Here is a 22,712-nt window from a genome sequence, read left to right as displayed (position 1 = left end):
GTTTGTAAATTCTTTTCCCTTGTGAAAGCTTGAATCATGGCAAAAAGGAAAAAGAGGAACAAGTGATTGCCCCAATCAGCCACCACCCGCCCAGAGCCAGCTGAGGATCAGTGACGTGAGACCTTTGACTTTTATTCAGATCAAGAGCCTAACTCAACCATGATGATTTTAATCAGTATGATCATTTTAGATTTGTTTAGAATTAGTAGTTAATTTATTTAGATAGGAAGCCGATTATTGATGATTTTAAGGTTTATATTTTATTGCTTGTTGCTTTGCTGTCGCTCTGTTAAGCTTCTATATAAAATTCCTGAAAAGGTTTAATACTCTCTGTGGTTATTGAGTCAAGTTCGATGTTATTGACAGTCCTATGATTTTGGTGAGTTAACACTTTTAAGTGGTAAGGTTTAAGACACACATTTCTCAGTGTTTGGTTACCCAATTCCCAGTGAGTGTGATTACTCAAGTCTGAGTGAGTGTGTGAGGTTGCATAAGAGTTCACAGGGTTGACAGAAGGCCCAGATTGAACTGCTAAAATGATTTTTAGACAGGTACATCAGAAAAGAGTTTACAATTCATAGTATTAGTAGTATGCCAACCTTCTGAACAGTGTCTCAGAAAGTCAAAACAGGCAGTGGCAACCCAGCGGTGTTAACAAGCTGCCTGGCTGCGGATACCTCATGGTGACAACACAAGCAGCACTTTTCTGATTGGGGTTGTTGCTTGGGTGTTATGCCGTACAAGCTGGCTGGCTGTCCGAAGGGAGGTGGTGTTTAGAAAGTTATATTAGAACAGGATTTTATCTAAAACACCCAGTTATTTACTTGTTACACAATATACACTATTCTTTAAATATCCTATCCTTAATAAAATCTTATGTCAACTAAATACTGTGCAAAATAGATATGGTCTTAAGTGTCCAGTGACACAGCTTTCATTGGTTATTTCAGACTAAATTTAACACTTCCTCAAAGAGCCAGAGTACCTTGGCTTATAAAAGTTTCTCAGTACGGCAACATCTGAGGGTTAAGGGGGTAGCTGCCACAATAAACTGCAGGTTGCTATTATTTGGGAGGTTTGGGGTCTTAGCCTGGATTAATAGCATGAAACAGGGAGGTCTGCAGGGTTCTTGGTAGTCAGTGAATATCTCCGTCATACAACCTCAAGCAGTGTTTGGAGCTTTAATATGTTTCAAATATGTCGCCTTAGTGTGAGAGGTAAGCTTTATTCCTATTGTCCAGGGGTTAGCATATCATGGCCTTCAAACAATGCATTGATTAGCGGTCAATGGAAACCAAAATAATGTCATTTTATTCTGAAAGAAATTATACAATGTACATTAGTAAAGGTTTTCAGCTTGAATAATTTGTTCATCAACTCTGTGTGATTTAGCCTCCCCTAATTTAAATGTAGTTTCATGTATGCTCATCAGGAAGCATTCCACATTTTTATGAACAAATTTATTAAATGTAATGATGTTTCTCAGCTTGCTATAGAGAGTGGGGGAAGGTGGAACCAGTAAAAAGTTGGCAACAGAAAATAACTTATGGATTTGAGTGGTTTAAACACCTGTCTTTGGAGACTACCTTCTCTAAACGTGCCAGAGGATAAACAATAGACTGGAACCTTAAAAATACGACACGCCTCTCATGTTGTAAAAAACCCGTCTTGTGGTGGATAGAACAATGTTACCACTGATCCAGGTGCATCGGTACCGAGTGAGAGAGTTTCCTCTGCACTATGGTACATTGTTACTGCCCTGTCACTGGTCATGTTCCCCAGAATGTGAACAAACTCAGCATCTTGCAGAGGAACATGAAAATAGAGCAAACAGTGCACAGCGTGCATTGGGATTATGCTACACGGTATGTTTATGTTCCTTATGCTCTTGGCAAGGATTTTAAGGAAGGCATTTAACTCTTTCTGCCAAATAAATAAAAAGCAAATTGAAATCGGCCCCCTCTCCACTTTGCCAAGAACATGTCAAACCGAACCGAAAACCATGACCCTAACACTGTGATATGAACCGAGCCATGAATTTTATGAACCATTCCACACCGATGTTTTTTCATACTTTGTTCTAAATCTGTGTCTGTTACATTAAAGCTGCCTCTTACAGTGGTGTGTGTCCTGTGCCACTAGGAGTCCCAGCAGTATACAACCAAGGCATGGTCCCCATGGCAGTGCCAGCAGCCATGCCAGGTGTTGGGAGCCAGGGGCCGGTGTGCAGCGAGGAGGACCTGAAGGCTCTGCAGGACATGTTCCCCAACCTGGATAAGGAGGTGGTTCGCACTGTGCTGGATGCACAGCAGGGCAACAAGGATGCTGCCATCAACTCTCTGCTGCAGGTGGCCGAGGAGCTCTAACTGCAGAATACAAGCTCAGTGGACATGCTATATACAAATAAACATGCAAGCATATTTATATTCCTACCCTTTGTATACATGCGCACGCATGCACATTGTCTTTTTATAGTTGTGAGAACACTCGGTAAGATGATGCATTTCCTAGCACTTTACCCATACCTGAACCATCACAGACAAATGCCCGACCTTTACCTAATCTAAACCTCATCCTAACCTTGATACTAATGCCAACTGCTGACCCTCAGACAGGTCTTTGAAGTTGAGGACTGGCCAGACTGTCCTCACAATGATGAGTCTAAGTACAACCATAGAAAGAAATGTACGTGCATGCATGTGCGCACACACACACACACACACACACCTACAGCCCTTCAACAGTGTGGCTGATAGCTTACCCATTTCTGGGCTCCACCAGCTGGTGATGTCAGGTGTCTCCCCCTTTATTGACAACTTTTTGCCTAACGGTACACGAAGCCTTTGACTCTCTGCTAATGAGAGCTCTCTGTCACAACTGGCACTGTATGTATTTAGAAAATTCTTTTAAGTCAGGACAGATCATAAAGTTGTGTATCATGGTAGAGACTCAAACTAAACATTGGATTGATAGTAGTGTTACTTGATGGGTATTGTCAATCATTCCAGCCCAAATCATTGTGTTTCTTGATGGTTTCAGTGTTACAATTTTTCACTGTATCCATGGTAGCACCATCTGTATTCCCCCAGTGTTTGATTTGTTCTGTTTGAGCTGTAAATATTCATGCTCAGAGTCCATCTTCTGTCTATGTCGATGGTGTTACGACTTTGTCTAAAGCCTCTTTGTAGAAGCCTGCAGTGAACTACTTCTGTTTCACATGTACGCTGGTGGATTCTAAATCTTATAAACTACTGTGGGTATATTAAATGTGTAAATAAATTTCTTTGTTGTAACCCATTATTTGTCAGTGAAGTAAGGATGTGGAGACTTGATGTTTAAAATGATATCCTGTAGAGTCACACAACGTTTTGATAAAGATGCAGTGTGAATGAAAATGTCACTTTCTTGATAAAATCAAGATGTTGCCTACAAAGAATTTCAGTCTACTTTAATGAGCTAAATATCCAATAGGTGTTTTTAGAATTATTATTATTATTATTTTTTTTTTAAACCTAAGATGACAGTGACCTGAATGCCCGGTACAGAACTCATAGCCGTCTGTACTGGATGACTTCTGACACCATCCACAGTGTTTATATGTGATGTAGTTTGTATAGCTTTCTATTGACACTTGTAATTTACAAGATTTTGTTGTTGATGTGCTGTCTGCCATAGGTTTTGTTTAAAATTAGTTGTCTCCTAGTGGCTTTTCACTGATTCCAGTGATATCACTACTTTGATTCATTTTATTTTGTGCCATGGGATTATTTTCAGTTCATTGCCAAAATGATCTGTAGGTCTTAGCACTTTAGAAGATATTAGATTTGTTGGCGCTAAACAGTGAAATTGTGTATGTTCATATTTGCTAATGAGCTTTTGAACATATGGTGTTGTGTGACCCATGGTGCCATCAACTAGACAACAAGAGCTTCCAGACACCATTATTAGCTAAACCTTAAAATGGCAGTCATCAAAACATTTGTGAAACAAGCAAACTGCATTACCATTTGCTTAGAATACACAGTGTAGTTAAGTTTTGGGTTCTTTGTTAATATTCATTGTTTCCAAGTGATGAATAAGAACAGTAATGCAAGTGGTCATGTTGCAGAAATATAATTTTAATAATAGTCACCAGAAATCCCAAGATGAAGCGAGTTTACATCACAGTAACATGTTGTGACAATGAAAAGGAGCACAATTTGGGTTTTAGAAAATAAACCCAGAGAAAAATAAGACTGAGGTTAAGTCTTGCTTAGTGTTTTTTAAGGTTACAGTCCGGTGTAGAACGGTGAGCGGCTGGTCATCGTTTTGCGTTGTCCTATGGTTTGGATGTTGTCCATGCAGTACACTCTACTTTGTTGCAGCTGCATGTCTCCACTACGATGATGGAGTGCATGAGCTTGGAGCCATCAGCGCAGATCAGCTCTACCTGCCGGTCACTGGTGGTGGCCTCTTTGCAACACTCACACTGGGGCATCATCTTGTTAGTTGCTGCAGAATACCTCCATGCACACACAAACAGCAGTTCTGATTCTCTGCACTGATTAAAATAGCTCATGTGACTCGGGGGGGACAAGCCAGTTTGAAGATCCTATGTAGTTTATATTGGTGCTTATTACTAAGAGCATAGAATGGCACCATTCCCATATCTGTAAGACAGTTATCAGTATGCAGTATTGGTTGAATATTCCAATGTTTTGAGCCCCCCAACAGCCCCTGCATTTGGTGTCAGGCTGTGTACTGGGCCTTCTGACAGGCAACACCAGTACTGAATATTCTGTATTAAACTGGGTGCAGTGCCTCATGACTGTAGCAGGCTGCATGCAGTGATGTAGTTTTTCACACAGATTGAGAAAAGTCACTCTCTAAAAACATCAAATTATGGTGACAAACTACATGAACTTCGGAAGTGGTGCTAAATTGACTTACATGGATGAGCTTCCACAGTGCCCAGCACAGGATGTAAGTTTGACTGGCTGTGCGCTCTTACAGCCGTTCACCTCGATGACTGACTGCTCACTCTGGAGTTCACAGACACTCTGTATCTTACCTGGGACACACAGCAACATTTTAGGCTCTAAAGAAAACACATCATGCACAGCTTTGTCCTCTTTTTTTTATCTACCCCTTCTGATTTAGTAGCTATTATTTAACTGCTATAGCTCCACTAACTTACAGGTTTTGCAGCATCCATTAGCATCAGTTGTTATAGTGCCCTGAAGGAGGAACACACACACCATGTTATGTGTTAGACATGTATCAGTGAGGTAGTGGAGAGGGGTAGAGGTATTATACTGTATGTAGAGTATCATAAACTCACAGGTACACAGTCCGAGGGGTTAAAGGGAGGACACGTGGTCCTGGTCTCTTTGGTAGAAAGCTGTCCATTGATAATCTCGCAGCTATACTCCAGACAGTTGTCATTAGTGGGTACAAAAGTGCTGTTGACCTGTGGCAACAGGAAGGGCAGAAGCTGTCAGTTTTCAACAGATTTTTTAATCCTTTTTGGCTTATACGCAAACACAATTTGGCCTAAATGCCACTATCTATTTGGAACAGACAAGGAGTAACAACAAATGTAATGGAGATTTAAATAGGTTCTGTATGGTGGCCTTAGAACTCAAAGTACCGCAGCTTCAGAAAACATGCAAATACACAGAAAAACACACAAAAAGAAACTAAGAAAACATCTTCCCTAACATGAGAACACAGGCGTGCATCATTCAGAAAAATTCTGCAGTCGGAAAGCATAACCAAATGCAAAAACCGAAAATACAACCAAATACTGAAAACACAACTAACTACAGGAACACAAGTAGAACAAAAAACACATTGTTTGTGGGGATGCTAAATGTGAACATGGCTGGCACATCCTTGTTGCTATGGTGAATGGCGAAGTTACTGAAGTTTTCTCTTCATCAATGGTGTTGAAAATGAGCTAATATGTTTTGTGTGTGTGTGTGTGTGTGTGTGTGTGTGTGTGTCTTTAAACACTCTTATTGTGTGATTCAGCTATTGTAGATACCCGCTGTTAACCATGCAGTGTTTGTGAATTTGGTTGTATTTTGGTTGCAACTCATTTCAATAGGTTTTCTGTAAGTGCTGCCTAGTTCTGTATTTAGTTGTTTTCTCACTTTGCAGCATTTTTCCTATATGCTGTGGCACGTGTAGTCAAATTTGTAAAGATGTTTTTTTCCCTTTTAAGTTTGCTCTGAAATAAGGTTGGTCTTATTTTAGCTTTAAATTAAATAGATTTTCATCTTTTTCCACTAACATGTATCTAAATAGTTGATTGTTAAAAAGAACACAGCTGCTACAACTAAGATCTTGGCAAAAATGTGAGGTAACACAGCTGAAGTACTGACCTCAATGATATGTGTTGTACTGTCAGGTGTGGTGACAACACAGCTCTTCTGAACACAGGTTCCGCAGCACTTGTCAGGATCAGTCTGATATTCATAACCCTGAAGACAGAAGGAGAGAGTGGGAGAGAAAAGAAAAAAGTCATTCTTTTGGGTCCATGCAAAACTGGTCCATGCCCAGGCTGGACTACTGTAACTCTTTACTATCAGGATGTCCCAATAATTCCCTAAAAAGCCTCCAGTTAATCCAAAATTCTGCAGCCAGAGTACTGACAGGAACTAGCAAGAGAGATCATATCATAGCTGCTAATATATAATATCTAATATAGCTGCTGGTCATTCTGTTTGTTCCACTTGTACAATCTAATGTAAGTGGTAATTAATTAGTTGTGTATTATGAGGTCATAGATTGTGGTGCTGTTGTGTTAGACTGCATCATACCGAGATGTACTTCTCATCTTTTGTCCATCACATTTGCACTCCTGTGTCTGGTAATGTGCACTCCAGTACAACAACTATAACTACTACATATATTAGCTTGCACGAGGGAAGCAAATAAAGTAAGTGGCCACTGAGTGTGACTGTAACCCTCCAGGTCTGTTCCCGTGGGAGTGATGCTTGGGTGTAAGAATAGTGAGTGTGCATGTGTGTGTTGCTGTGTCTTGGCATAACCTGTGAAAGAACTTACATCGGTGCAGTTTTTGTTGCAGACAACAGGTTTGCAGTCAATGATGTTCAACTTGGTGTTGGGATCCATTTGGGGGCCACAGGAACAGTCCTGGCAGGGCCCAGGTTTAAAGGGCTCGTTTGATGTTGGTTCCGGTGTTGTTGCTTCTGATTTTGATGGTGCGGCTGTTGTTCCTGGTTCCTCTAATGGTGATTCCGGTGGTGTATGTGATGTTAGTATCGTGGCTCCAGGCTATAAAATACACATTGATCAATACTCTCTCAAACATCAATTCAGGAAACTTTCACACAGGTATGTCAGTTAATTTGTCCTGAAGTGATGGGAAAAAGATCAGTTGTTGCCTTTTAGTTTGTGTGTGTTTCACATTAAAGCAACAACCAAGAGAAGCCATATGAAGTGACAGATCACAGCTAAACCACATTTTACTGAATCAGTTGTTTAGACCAAGGCTAGAGTTTACAGTAAATGAGAACTGTTGCACCAACACAAACTAACAAAACCGAACTTTGAAGCAGTGTTAACTTTGACACCTTAATTTCATTTTGTTTTTCTTTTAGTCTTTTGACAAAAATGCATATTAGCTTTAGTCAAATTTTAGTCTTCTGATTTTTTGTTAGTCTAGTTTCTGTTAATAAAAACAAAGTAATTTTATCCTGCATTTTTAATATTTGTTGTATATTTTCTTTATCTTTGTTGTGTGCAGTTGCCATGGGTGTTGTTCCTGTCTAGCGTGACATTTGGGGAAAACTGTGTTTATTTCTTCACACAGTGTTGCTCTGCTCTGCCAATGTAGGATCCGCTCTTATTTGTATGAAAATCCTCTGCACTGGGTTGAGAAGTGAAGCCAAATCATCGGGTAACATTAAAACACTGCAGCGAACCTTCGGAAAATATTTATGGTTGACTGCTACATTAATCCTGGAACTGACTCATGAACTATCCATTGCATTTAGTCCTGCGTCCGCAGCGTTTCATGGTAAATTATGATTTCATATGGTGCGCTGCTGCATGTTCCCAGTTTGTCCAAGCTGTTTGTGTATCTGTGTGCTATTCTCTGGATTGTACAGGAATTTTGTTTATAAAACAGTTTTTTCTACTGCTAACCGCAGGTGACAGAGACAGAACTTTACTGAATGTAAGACGGTTTCTTCTCAACAATACAGAAACACACTGAGCACCTAATTCAGCTCCTGAACAACAAGAGAGATTTTGGCTGGTGGAGGAAGCAGGTTTACTGATCAGGAGCTCCAGTTTGTGGTTCCATAGATGCAGCAGGTTAAGTTACATCATGTCCATTCCTCTGTCTTCAACATTATCATTTACTTTTTATTTGCTGATGATAAATGGAAAACATTTGCTCATAGTTGTCATTATCAAATGTTACTTTTTAGTTTAGTTTTAGTCTCATCAATAGGTTGTAAGCAAATATATTTCATTATAGTTTTTGCTGACAAATGAACACTGGAACGTTCTAACACTAATATACTTTGACCAAGTTGCACTACCTACTGCAGTGCAGAGTAACTGTGGTGTGAAGAATGTCAAACAAATAGAGCCAGATCCACGTCCATCCAATTGTTTGTGGTATGAATGTAAAACATAACAACATGGCTTTGATATAGAAAGTACAATGATTTCAGAAAGTATTCAGACCTCTTTACTTGTTGCACTTTATTGTGTTGATCGCGGGCAGCTATTAAGTTATAACTGTTAATTGTAACCAAGGAAACATAGATGCACATTTCTCAGCGAGATCAGGAAGTGAAAAGGGGTTCAAACCTCGAGATGTGTTTTGCCTGTGTGCTAACCAATATATTTAGGATGTATTTGAAAGCAACGGTCATACCTGACCTATTTCTGCCTGCCCAGTGAATGAATGATCCATATGGCTTCACACTTACAACTGTATGTAAATAAGAAAGGGAGCAAGTATCCCCCTTCCCCTTTGATGTGCTTTAACAAGCAGTGGAGTTCACGTGAGCTCAGCCTAGCTTTTGTGAGGAGTGGACATCTAAGGTATTATCTCAGTGGGAATGAAGACATTCTCACCATGAGTCAAACCAGTAGAAGACATCACTCACTATGTTGTTTGAAAGCTCAGTGTCAGAGCTTTGTTGAATGTTAATAGTTCCTGTATGCTCAGACCTGCAGTGGGGCTCCAGTACTGTCACGGTGATACCTGCTCTGCCTTTCAGTCTCCCATATTTAGCCCCACAGTACACCAATGAAGTAATGCATTATGACCACTAACAGATGAAATGAATAATGCTAATTATCTAGTAACCACAGCACATGGTAAACAGTATATTCAGTCATAGTTTGTTGGCGGCAGCAGAAAGGGCAGATGTGCAATGGTCTTATACTTGTACAATGTCTAGTGCATTGCAGCACAGTCCAAGCACTTTCACACTATTTGGCCATTCACACTCCCAAGAACTCACACATTCATACACTGGTGTCATCACCGGGAGCAACTGGGGGTTCAGTGTCTTGCTCAGGGACACGTTGACATACGGACTGGACAAACCACTAACCTTCCAGTTACCTGCTCTACCTCCTGAGCCACAGACTTCAGCAACTCAGACAAGGGCCAAATAGTTGTGCCCAGATGACTGTGTTGGAGAATTTCAGAAGCACTAACCTTTATGGGGTGTTTAGCGCCTAATGACAGTGGTGCAAAGAGGGACAAACTGTTAACTAGCAACAGGGTATTGGAGAATTTGCTGGAACCAACACGATCTGTGGAGGCTCTACCTCTCAACTTACCTCGTTGGATTTGTTATCACTGCTGTCTGCACAGGCATTACGTTTCCTAGAATAATGGTCATTCATTTTATTCTAGTAGTAAGGTACCTTCTACATGCTCCGCCTCTCTGTGTCTATATTTGGATCCTAATTAGTGTTGTACCTGAAGCTTGACAGATTGTTGTCTCAGGTTTGAACTGTGTGCTTACCTGGTACTCAGCCATATTATAGACGCACACACCTTTAGGAACTGTGGAGGAGAAAGTAAACACCAGTATATTTCATTGTTGTTTCTAATTTATTTAGGTTCTTTAACAACAAACCTCATTTAAGCTTACTGTACTTTAAATGTACACCAGAATATAGTGCTATGTTGATAGACTAGAGTCACATACCGCACTCGTAGGACTGGCAGCAAGTGCCACTGGTAGCGCTGAGCCCAAAGCCCAGCGGGCAGGTGATAGGTGGGGGGCACAGGTTTACATTGCATTCTGTTGGAGACAAAAGTATGTGAATGTACAGATTTGCTTAATTTAACTTTTACTGCAATAACAACAGTTTTGGAGGGAGAGACAGCCACGCTCCCCATGTAGTTCACAAATCTTTGCTAATTTATACAGTGACAGCACAGTTTAAATGTACTTGTACTATGTACATCAACAGGGAATGACTTTCTCCTAATACTGTGGTGTACTGTATGTCACAGTTGAACTGACGACACTGAGGGGTGCTTGAGTGCAAACAGCTGCTAATTCAGTTGGTGACAGTAATGATTCAGTATAGCCAGTTCAGTGTTAAAGATTTGTCAGGGAACAGTTACCCTAGCTTAGCACAAAGACAGGAAGCAGGGGAAATCTGTCCAAAGTTAAACAGTACATCTATCATACACCTAAAGCTCGCTAATGAACGCCCTGTATTAATCTAACACGCTATATTAATCCATGCAGAAAGAGAAAATAGCTATATTTCCCAAGACGCTGAGCAATTTACTAGAACCTGGCTCAGATGATGACACCTCCAGATTGAGTCTGGCATTCAGCGCGTGTGCTCTTTAATCTACATTAACCTGTGGTTAACATATAATATATTCTCAAGTAATATATGCAGATGTTAATATCAGGTGGAGACTGAGTATAAGAATAAAAATTCTAAACCAATCCCATGATAAAAATCCTTTGGGATCCTTCATCAGAGGCAGATTTTATTGTCAATGACATCTAGATCTGTGACACTACAACTGACCACATGCAGGTGTTGAGCAGCAGCCGTCTGTGTTGTTGACCAGCTGCTGGCCAGGCAAGCTGCAGTCAGGACTCTCTACCGATGGGCACTGAATAGGCTCACATTGGATGCTCATGGAATCCTTGTCACACACACAGGTGTTGCATTCACTTGTCCATGTGTCACCAGGCTGGTAAAGAGAAAGGAACCCATTTAGACACACAGCTCATGCTTTACTAGTGTACATAAATGTATGTTTTTGGTATAGTTCTCACCTCTTTGGGTTGTCCATCAGGTCCAACACAATCTGAAATTCAAATAAAAACAAGATCCTCCTATTGTAAATTTCTTGGTGTGACAGACAGTATGAGAAATATTCACTGACCCAGTCAAGACAAGTTTTCTGTAGGATGTCCTCTTACCGCAGGACGTAACACATGTGTCATAGACTGTGTTAAATAAGGTGGTGCCAGAAGGACAGAAGCAGCCCTCCTTAGTGGAGTTTGTAGATGTCTTGTTACTTGTCTGGAACTTCTCGTTGTATCTGACATCAGAAATGGATTTGCTGGTTATTACAGTGGTGGGAGGACTTGAAATGTTTTGAAAGACTATCATTGAATAAAGCTCTGAGAGTGGAAATGTTGCTAATCATGAAGAATTTTTCAGTTACACCCAAACAGATAATTAATCTATCTTACGAATATATTTCCAATCTCACACACTAACAGGGACCAAAACAACCTACAATACAAGATTCAAAATTCGATGATTCCATAACAACCTAATTGTGAGCATATGAATCATGTAAACAGTGTGTGCATGTTGAATTACATAAAAAAACTCAACAAACAAACAAAAACATCATACTACTGACATGTACTTTACCTGCTATTGCATGTAGGCTCTACACTGGGTCCACAAGCCATGAACACTTTGTTGCTTGGACACTGGCGTTCTGTGACATGGAGACATGTTTATATGCACATTTTTCATAACTCATTGCAACAAGTGTAACAGCTGTACACTACTGACTATCTATCTTACCACACTGCCCATCGGTAGAGGTCCTCCAGTCTATACAAATTCCTGCGTTAGAGCACTGAGTAGCATAGGCCTCCAGGCTGGAGCAGGTGTTATTGAGGCCATTACAAATGTCAGAAGAACAGGATGTCACAAATGGTCCAGGGGGTATGACTTCATGGCACGGAGCAAATACACTAGAGGGGACATTCAAGGAACACAAAAGGTTATTTTTAACCAGCATTTTCAACTGAATTATATGTTTTTCCATGTTTTTTAATTAATTAATTTACTTTTTGTTGAAAATACATGAGACATTGTTTTCAGGAGAATGAGGTTGTTGAATATTTTTGTGGTTGCCCTCACCCAGAGGTTAGGAGATCACAGATGGCGGGTCTGCAAATGGGCGCCGTTGTTGAGTGTGGTGTTTGTGGGGTGGTCCTGGGTGCTGTAGTGGTTGGCTGGGTTGTAGGGGTTATACAGGGTGTACCTGGGACCTGCCACTGGCCTGCGGTGTCTGGGCAGTCTCCGGCCTGGCCATTGGGTGGACGGCAGTCGTTTTTCTGAGAGTTGTCACAGGTCCCTGAAAAAGAAGCATGATGGTCTTCATGTAAAAACTGGCTATACCAACAGTACTATGTATGATTCATTTCAAAGAATTTCTGGCATTTACCAGTTCTCATATTAAAACTTTTCCCTTAAAAATTCATGATTGGGTAGATCTGTCATGCCAGTTATGTACAGTTATGCAGTCTGTTTTTCTTCACAGGTGAAAACCCAAGGTGTAGGACTTAGAAATAATAAGACTTCAAAATTATACTGGCCTAATCTGAATGAATCGATTTGCTTTTTATTGTTTTTATTGGCATATTTCAACAGTTCACTTCTGGAACATTCTTTCCAGCAGCTGTCTCAAGGTCTTTTTTCTCTTTAATAGTATTTTTGTAGCTGAAACTTGCCCACACATGGAGCCAAACAGATATCCATATGTGGAAATGTAACAGAGTCAGCTATGTTAAGAAAAAAAATCAAATAATTTTAGCATAAGAAATTATTCCTCTGCACTGGGTTGAGAAGTGAAGCCAAATCATCGGGTAACATTAAAACACTGCAGCGAACCTTCGGAAAATATTTATGGTTGACTGCTACATTAATCCTGGAACTGACTCATGAACTATCCATTGCATTTAGTCCTGCGTCCGCAGCGTTTCATGGTAAATTATGATTTCATATGGTGCGCTGCTGCATGTTCCCAGTTTGTCCAAGCTGTTTGTGTATCTGTGTGCTATTCTCTGGATTGTACAGGAATTTTGTTTATAAAACAGTTTTTTCTACTGCTAACCGCAGGTGACAGAGACAGAACTTTACTGAATGTAAGACGGTTTCTTCTCAACAATACAGAAACACACTGAGCACCTAATTCAGCTCCTGAACAACAAGAGAGATTTTGGCTGGTGGAGGAAGCAGGTTTACTGATCAGGAGCTCCAGTTTGTGGTTCCATAGATGCAGCAGGTTAAGTTACATCATGTCCATTCCTCTGTCTTCAACATTATCATTTACTTTTTATTTGCTGATGATAAATGGAAAACATTTGCTCATAGTTGTCATTATCAAATGTTACTTTTTAGTTTAGTTTTAGTCTCATCAATAGGTTGTAAGCAAATATATTTCATTATAGTTTTTGCTGACAAATGAACACTGGAACGTTCTAACACTAATATACTTTGACCAAGTTGCACTACCTACTGCAGTGCAGAGTAACTGTGGTGTGAAGAATGTCAAACAAATAGAGCCAGATCCACGTCCATCCAATTGTTTGTGGTATGAATGTAAAACATAACAACATGGCTTTGATATAGAAAGTACAATGATTTCAGAAAGTATTCAGACCTCTTTACTTGTTGCACTTTATTGTGTTGATCGCGGGCAGCTATTAAGTTATAACTGTTAATTGTAACCAAGGAAACATAGATGCACATTTCTCAGCGAGATCAGGAAGTGAAAAGGGGTTCAAACCTCGAGATGTGTTTTGCCTGTGTGCTAACCAATATATTTAGGATGTATTTGAAAGCAACGGTCATACCTGACCTATTTCTGCCTGCCCAGTGAATGAATGATCCATATGGCTTCACACTTACAACTGTATGTAAATAAGAAAGGGAGCAAGTATCCCCCTTCCCCTTTGATGTGCTTTAACAAGCAGTGGAGTTCACGTGAGCTCAGCCTAGCTTTTGTGAGGAGTGGACATCTAAGGTATTATCTCAGTGGGAATGAAGACATTCTCACCATGAGTCAAACCAGTAGAAGACATCACTCACTATGTTGTTTGAAAGCTCAGTGTCAGAGCTTTGTTGAATGTTAATAGTTCCTGTATGCTCAGACCTGCAGTGGGGCTCCAGTACTGTCACGGTGATACCTGCTCTGCCTTTCAGTCTCCCATATTTAGCCCCACAGTACACCAATGAAGTAATGCATTATGACCACTAACAGATGAAATGAATAATGCTAATTATCTAGTAACCACAGCACATGGTAAACAGTATATTCAGTCATAGTTTGTTGGCGGCAGCAGAAAGGGCAGATGTGCAATGGTCTTATACTTGTACAATGTCTAGTGCATTGCAGCACAGTCCAAGCACTTTCACACTATTTGGCCATTCACACTCCCAAGAACTCACACATTCATACACTGGTGTCATCACCGGGAGCAACTGGGGGTTCAGTGTCTTGCTCAGGGACACGTTGACATACGGACTGGACAAACCACTAACCTTCCAGTTACCTGCTCTACCTCCTGAGCCACAGACTTCAGCAACTCAGACAAGGGCCAAATAGTTGTGCCCAGATGACTGTGTTGGAGAATTTCAGAAGCACTAACCTTTATGGGGTGTTTAGCGCCTAATGACAGTGGTGCAAAGAGGGACAAACTGTTAACTAGCAACAGGGTATTGGAGAATTTGCTGGAACCAACACGATCTGTGGAGGCTCTACCTCTCAACTTACCTCGTTGGATTTGTTATCACTGCTGTCTGCACAGGCATTACGTTTCCTAGAATAATGGTCATTCATTTTATTCTAGTAGTAAGGTACCTTCTACATGCTCCGCCTCTCTGTGTCTATATTTGGATCCTAATTAGTGTTGTACCTGAAGCTTGACAGATTGTTGTCTCAGGTTTGAACTGTGTGCTTACCTGGTACTCAGCCATATTATAGACGCACACACCTTTAGGAACTGTGGAGGAGAAAGTAAACACCAGTATATTTCATTGTTGTTTCTAATTTATTTAGGTTCTTTAACAACAAACCTCATTTAAGCTTACTGTACTTTAAATGTACACCAGAATATAGTGCTATGTTGATAGACTAGAGTCACATACCGCACTCGTAGGACTGGCAGCAAGTGCCACTGGTAGCGCTGAGCCCAAAGCCCAGCGGGCAGGTGATAGGTGGGGGGCACAGGTTTACATTGCATTCTGTTGGAGACAAAAGTATGTGAATGTACAGATTTGCTTAATTTAACTTTTACTGCAATAACAACAGTTTTGGAGGGAGAGACAGCCACGCTCCCCATGTAGTTCACAAATCTTTGCTAATTTATACAGTGACAGCACAGTTTAAATGTACTTGTACTATGTACATCAACAGGGAATGACTTTCTCCTAATACTGTGGTGTACTGTATGTCACAGTTGAACTGACGACACTGAGGGGTGCTTGAGTGCAAACAGCTGCTAATTCAGTTGGTGACAGTAATGATTCAGTATAGCCAGTTCAGTGTTAAAGATTTGTCAGGGAACAGTTACCCTAGCTTAGCACAAAGACAGGAAGCAGGGGAAATCTGTCCAAAGTTAAACAGTACATCTATCATACACCTAAAGCTCGCTAATGAACGCCCTGTATTAATCTAACACGCTATATTAATCCATGCAGAAAGAGAAAATAGCTATATTTCCCAAGACGCTGAGCAATTTACTAGAACCTGGCTCAGATGATGACACCTCCAGATTGAGTCTGGCATTCAGCGCGTGTGCTCTTTAATCTACATTAACCTGTGGTTAACATATAATATATTCTCAAGTAATATATGCAGATGTTAATATCAGGTGGAGACTGAGTATAAGAATAAAAATTCTAAACCAATCCCATGATAAAAATCCTTTGGGATCCTTCATCAGAGGCAGATTTTATTGTCACCAACTGTCACTGAATGACATCTAGATCTGTGACACTACTACTGACCACATGCAGGTGTTGAGCAGCAGCCGTCTGTGTTGTTGACCAGCTGCTGGCCAGGCAAGCTGCAGTCAGGACTCTCTACCGATGGGCACTGAATAGGCTCACATTGGATGCTCATGGAATCCTTGTCACACACACAGGTGTTGCATTCACTTGTCCATGTGTCACCAGGCTGGTAAAGAGAAAGGAACCCATTTAGACACACAGCTCATGCTTTACTAGTGTACATAAATGTATGTTTTTGGTATAGTTCTCACCTCTTTGGGTTGTCCATCAGGTCCAACACAATCTGAAATTCAAATAAAAACAAGATCCTCCTATTGTAAATTTCTTGGTGTGACAGACAGTATGAGAAATATTCACTGACCCAGTCAAGACAAGTTTTCTGTAGGATGTCCTCTTACCGCAGGACGTAACACATGTGTCATAGACTGTGTTAAATAAGGTGGTGCCAGAAGGACAGAAGCAGCCCTCCTTAGTGGAGTTTGTAGATGTCTTGTTACTTGTCTGGAACTTCTCGTTGTATCTGACATCAGAAATGGATTTGCTGGTTATTACAGTGGTGGGAGGACTTGAAATGTTTTGAAAGACTATCATTGAATAAAGCTCTGAGAGTGGAAATGTTGCTAATCATGAAGAATTTTTCAGTTACACCCAAACAGATAATTAATCTATCTTACGAATATATTTCCAATCTCACACACTAACAGGGACCAAAACAACCTACAATACAAGATTCAAAATTCGATGATTCCATAACAACCTAATTGTGAGCATATGAATCATGTAAACAGTGTGTGCATGTTGAATTACATAAAAAAACTCAACAAACAAACAAAAACATCATACTACTGACATGTACTTTACCTGCTATTGCATGTAGGCTCTACACTGGGTCCACAAGCCATGAACACTTTGTTGCTTGGACACTGGCGTTCTGTGACATGGAGACATGTTTATATGCACATTTTTCATAACTCATTGCAACAAGTGTAACAGCTGTACACTACTGACTATCTATCTTACCACACTGCCCATCGGTAGAGGTCCTCCAGTCTATACAAATTCCTGCGTTAGAGCACTGAGTAGCATAGGCCTCCAGGCTGGAGCAGGTGTTATTGAGGCCATTACAAATGTCAGAAGAACAGGATGTCACAAATGGTCCAGGGGGTATGACTTCATGGCACGGAGCAAATACACTAGAGGGGACATTCAAGGAACACAAAAGGTTATTTTTAACCAGCATTTTCAACTGAATTATATGTTTTTCCATGTTTTTTAATTAATTAATTTACTTTTTGTTGAAAATACATGAGACATTGTTTTCAGGAGAATGAGGTTGTTGAATATTTTTGTGGTTGCCCTCACCCAGAGGTTAGGAGATCACAGATGGCGGGTCTGCAAATGGGCGCCGTTGTTGAGTGTGGTGTTTGTGGGGTGGTCCTGGGTGCTGTAAAGGTTGGCTGGGTTGTAGGGGTTATACAGGGTGTACCTGGGACCTGCCACTGGCCTGCGGTGTCTGGGCAGTCTCCGGCCTGGCCATTGGGTGGACGGCAGTCGTTTTTCTGAGAGTTGTCACAGGTCCCTGAAAAAGAAGCATGATGGTCTTCATGTAAAAACTGGCTATACCAACAGTACTATGTATGATTCATTTCAAAGAATTTCTGGCATTTACCAGTTCTCATATTAAAACTTTTCCCTTAAAAATTCATGATTGGGTAGATCTGTCATGCCAGTTATGTACAGTTATGCAGTCTGTTTTTCTTCACAGGTGAAAACCCAAGGTGTAGGACTTAGAAATAATAAGACTTCAAAATTATACTGGCCTAATCTGAATGAATCGATTTGCTTTTTATTGTTTTTATTGGCATATTTCAACAGTTCACTTCTGGAACATTCTTTCCAGCAGCTGTCTCAAGGTCTTTTTTCTCTTTAATAGTATTTTTGTAGCTGAAACTTGCCCACACATGGAGCCAAACAGATATCCATATGTGGAAATGTAACAGAGTCAGCTATGTTAAGAAAAAAAATCAAATAATTTTAGCATAAGAAATTATAATACAAAAATGTTCTTACTTAATATCTTAATATCCACTGTTTCTCATGGCAGTATTATGTCGTAGACTTGTTTTGCATTTAAACTCTACACTGTATATTCCTTTGTTTCTTTTGTTTCGTTGTACGTTGTTTGATTTTTTTATTTTTTTGTAAACATTAGATGCAATGGCCAGCTCTCTCGGGTTCCATCTGGTTGTAGCTAGCACTGAAATGTAGGGCTAGGATTAAGATCCTAGTGGTCTGTTAACTCACCACACTGTCCCTCAGTTTTTCCACCAAAGAGGGAATAGGGAAGGCTGATGCTGAATGAGCCACCCCTGTAGACCACGTTTACGTTACTATCCAGTATGTCCAATGTGATGACCATGTCTGTGCTAGTAATGCTCATGGTAGAATCACAGAAGGCTGGATAGATTCGTTTCTCATTCACATATACCTGTAGAACAGTGAGACAAAACACAATGGAGAAGACAGTGAACAGCTGCATTTCTAACTCCATCTGTATTATATATCATCACTACTTTAAAAGATTAACCATTAGGTCAGTGCTCTCAAAATAAATGACATACTGACTCTAAAACAACAAGTATCTTTGATAATTCAGTTGCTACTTACCACATTAGTTGTTCCATTTGAAGTCTTCAACTGAGTCAAAACTATCTTATTGGATCCGTATATAACTGTGAGATCCTGGGGACAGAATGTGCTGTCTGAAGGATCACAGTCATGATTGTTTACTATAATAGCCAGGTTATATTTGGTAATAATCTCTTTAACCAGGTAGTAAGAGCATTTCATGTTGAAACTGTATGATGTTCCATCAAATGTCATGTAGTGGGATCCACCCCAGCCACTGCACACACCTGCAGAATAAGAACCATGCGTGGAAATTATAATTAATAAGTAGGAACCGGAACAGATAGAAAGCATGATTACCTCCACCAGGAAAGCTATGCTTGGTTATTAGCAGTTAGTATCTACTCAGAATCACTTTAGTAGCTGCTACTACTGAAGCGATTTAGAGGTTATTTAGTGTAGAGTAGGTAGCGTCTGTTTTGTATCTGAACCAGTTAGTGCCACAGTGTGACCCTTTGCTCCTAACTGCTGATAATATGCTATTCATTTAGTTTTTTCATGTTCTTATATGCCTTTTTGACACAAACAGCTGCTATGTATTGAAGGCACTGTGCAGTGGCAACCACATAAAGATGCTACAAAATGAAATGGCATTTCACATACCATGTGGATTTCTAGATTTGTTTTTGACTTGTGACTTACACTGGAGTTACATTCAAACCTGACTTGGCTTGATTAAAGATTGTAAGGTATTGGCTTTTACAACCTTCTGTAATCGTTTACATCATCACATCATGCAGCTGCCAACAACAGGTGTGACACCCAAAAAACACACAACACCAGAATGTACTATTACTGTCAACAGTCTTAGCACACACACACACAAGATTCTCTGCTGTGTTTAAAAGTCAACAGTAGGAAGCTGTATTGAACATGTTCAACTTACATTCACATTCATAGTGGAAACAGCATCCGTTTTTATCATTAACCTGAACAGCTTTACGCCCATTAGCACAGATGGGTTGTTCCACTGTGGGACAAGGATCAGGTGTCTCTTTGACATTGCCATTGGTGCATGTAGCAGTGGTACAGTTGTCAACCCTCCAGTTCTCTCCATTCTGGATGGGGATAGAGAAACAGTTAAGTCATATAGGAAACCATGGGTGAGTAAAACTATAACTTCAACTTATTTTTCACGATGCAGGGCTCTATTTTCATAATTTTAGCAGTGTGCCAAACACAGTTTTGGTAATTCTGTAGCCAGACTGACCTGGCACACCTGTGGTCTCCTTGGATACAAGGTGGAACCACAAAGAATACATTATCTTACACTTATAGGTGGGCATGTTGGAGGCTGTGATGATCATATAATCAATCAGTCCCTCACTATATGGATCATTGTGATGTCAAATAAAATGCACTTTTAGGTACTGGAAACTTGGTGACTGCTGGATCATCAACATGTCCAGACATAAATAAAAATTTAAAGGAATCATCATCAGGCAAGGGGAGAAAAAAAATTATATACAGCCCACATATGTTTCTGTATGATCACGAGTCAGCTGGTTAATCAGTATAAAATGAAAGTGGAAAGCAAAACTGGATAAAAGGCATGATTTCAGAGAGGCTTGTTCATGGGTGTACCTTCACCAAATAAAATGTACACTGAGCTGTCTACTTGCTTCAGACAGGTGGACCGTGGACCATGTGAGACATACTCAAGACAGCAGTACACCACTGATTTAGCATTGCCACACCTTCAAACTAGCTTCTCTTGCCTTTTGAAAGAACTTGTGTCCCCTGGGAAAATATGAATGTGGAGCTGCATTACCATGCACCAATACCAAAACAGAGCCTGCCGAGTCTTACATTTAAGTCCCCATAGGTGTGTACCTCGACTTTAAGCATTATATTTCACCAGTAGCTGCTCAAATCTTTTGAAAATGCAATTATGATTATTATACCTTTCTTGTTGGAGATACAGAATTACAGTCCATGGTAGTTGTAGACAGGGTTGTTGATGAAATGGAAGTAGAAAAAGAAGTTGTGGTGGGAGAAACTAATTCTAAAAGTGTGGTCCCAGTGGTGTTGAATCCTGTGGTGGTGCCCGGCATTGGTGTTGTAGGACACGGAACTGAGTGTTTCTCAATTTGACAAGATGAATTGCAATATGCCATATAACACCACCCCATGCCATCAGTGACATTGTACACAATGTCCCCTGTAAAAAAAAATACAACAAGAGTGTAGTAGATACAAAATAATACACAGAATTAAATAAACAGATTCTGAAACAAATTCATTTAGTAAGATGATGTATCGTTTTACTTTAAGGGGCACAAAAGGCAATAATGGTCAGAAAATGATCAAGTAATGAGGAACTACTTAGTAACTACACAATATGATCCCTCATTTATTTTAATTCTGCACTGATGAGCGAGGATCAGGGTGCGAGGAGGAATCACTGAGGATACATATAGACCAATATTGACTGTTTTACTAAAGCACCACATCACTTTATTGTGAAATCTGCAGCTAATCAGACTGTCTGTCCATTTTGGAAATAACAAAATCAACCTAAGTGTTTTATCCCAAGTTTCATTTTTCTGATTCACCCTCAAGGTAGATCATTGGATCTGTGTTAACTGTAGATATGAACTGGTTCAAAAGAACCACAATCACTTTTCTTTGATCACTGAAAAAAAATCTTTTCAACCTGGCTTTGCCTTTGTGAAATGTATAAAGCCAGGATGCACTAGATGACTATGTCAAGCCTCGCTTTTTTATATTATCCGGTATTTCCTTATTCTGCTTTTGTGAAACAGCCTTTTGATCTAATATAATGTTATTTATAAGCTAATGTTTGTAATTCAGGGTGCAGTTAAAAATACTGCAATGCTTAATTCCTTCACCTGCTAAAGAGCTGGAGCCTGTGCCCATTTCATTTATTTAAAATCTGTTATATCTATTTATTTAGCAGCACTTTATTATAAAAAAAAAGCTTTAACTTTGTTACTGTGATGGGTGGTTCCCCACAGAGATCGCCTGTATATGGCAGGGGATCAATGACAGGGATTTCTATTTTGTAGGTTTGTCCCCTTTGTAAGACGGGGGGGCCTACTAAGCAGTCCTTTTGTTTGAAACTGGTTGACATTTGGTGTGGGTCAATAGCAGGTAAACTCTTGTTCTGAAAGTATTTAGTATGATTATGGAGTGTAGTCTAAAAATGTTTGTTAATATGTTTGGTAGGAGCTGCTTTTGGCCATATCTGGAGCAGTTTTTCCTCTCACTTCCTTGTCATGAGGTAGGCCTTATCCTTTATTCGTTGTCTAAAGTTTGGAGATTCTTTACGATTTTATAATTTAACTTAAGTAATATTTTGGCATTTTGCTGTGTGAAGCCAATCCATGTGATTTTTAGAGGCAATACAAGAAACTACTCTGGCCTCACGGGCTGGGCACTAAATATAGCCTCCAAGTAGGTAAAACATGGGTCATGGTAGCAGGGCTATTTCCTTCCAAGGTAAAATGGATTTAATGTGATTATTTTATATTAATCCATACATTTTTTTTCTTCATAAAATCTAGTGCCAGACTGCTATTCTGTTTATGGTGATCTTTACAACCAGCTGCTTTATAAAAATGTTCAAGTGTGTACAGAAGAGTTACTATCTTTGAATGTACCTCAGTTTGTCTAGTTTTAACTGTTAGATTTGGAGTTCCTGTTTAATGCTGCTTATTTGTCTACTGAGATTACAGACAGGCCAGGTGTAGTTCTGGGGGTGACTGTGGTGCTAAGAAAAAGGC

General features: G+C 40.0%; 2 protein-coding genes across 2 annotated transcripts in view; one reads left to right on the top strand and one right to left on the bottom strand.

The window, feature by feature from the left end:
• Positions 1 to 3,280, top strand: part of tollip (toll interacting protein) — a 43,271-nt gene extending 39,991 nt beyond the window's left edge. The window contains exon 6 of the mRNA XM_020623635.1: positions 2,143 to 3,280. Coding sequence (XP_020479291.1) covers positions 2,143 to 2,366 — 224 coding nt within the window. The 3' untranslated portion in view covers positions 2,367 to 3,280. The remainder of the gene's footprint in view (positions 1 to 2,142) is intronic.
• A 292-nt stretch (positions 3,281 to 3,572) lies between these two features.
• LOC109973805 (intestinal mucin-like protein) lies at positions 3,573 to 21,537 on the bottom strand. Its single transcript, XM_020623619.1, has 27 exons — positions 21,522 to 21,537; positions 20,871 to 21,127; positions 19,853 to 20,024; positions 18,946 to 19,193; positions 18,583 to 18,766; positions 17,641 to 17,857; positions 17,299 to 17,471; positions 17,140 to 17,209; positions 16,677 to 16,798; positions 16,530 to 16,561; positions 16,276 to 16,444; positions 15,415 to 15,510; positions 15,183 to 15,269; positions 12,403 to 12,619; positions 12,061 to 12,233; positions 11,902 to 11,971; positions 11,439 to 11,560; positions 11,292 to 11,323; positions 11,038 to 11,206; positions 10,191 to 10,286; positions 10,005 to 10,045; positions 7,051 to 7,281; positions 6,366 to 6,464; positions 5,321 to 5,449; positions 5,177 to 5,216; positions 4,930 to 5,050; positions 3,573 to 4,502 (listed from the first exon to the last, which is right to left on the bottom strand). The coding sequence occupies exons 1-27, from the start codon at positions 21,535 to 21,537 to the stop codon at positions 4,319 to 4,321; spliced, it is 3,567 nt and encodes a 1,188-aa protein (XP_020479275.1). The 3' UTR covers positions 3,573 to 4,318.
• Positions 21,538 to 22,712: the final 1,175 nt, after the last annotated feature.

The sequence above is a fragment of the Monopterus albus genome, unplaced genomic scaffold (genome assembly GCF_001952655.1).
Source record: "Monopterus albus unplaced genomic scaffold, M_albus_1.0 scaffold306.1, whole genome shotgun sequence".
NCBI classification, from domain to species: Eukaryota; Metazoa; Chordata; class Actinopteri; order Synbranchiformes; family Synbranchidae; genus Monopterus; species Monopterus albus.
Note: the sequence above shows the minus strand (reverse complement) of the source record. Positions and strands in the feature narration are given on the sequence as shown.

Coding starts and splice junctions, on each gene's coding strand:
- LOC109973805 (XM_020623619.1), bottom strand. Junction 20,025..20,870: donor CTGTATCTCCAACAAGAAAG/GTATAATAATCA, acceptor ATCCCCATCCAG/AATGGAGAGAACTGGAGGGT. Junction 15,270..15,414: donor CTGCCAGTCCTACGAGTGCG/GTATGTGACTCT, acceptor TCTCCTCCACAG/TTCCTAAAGGTGTGTGCGTC.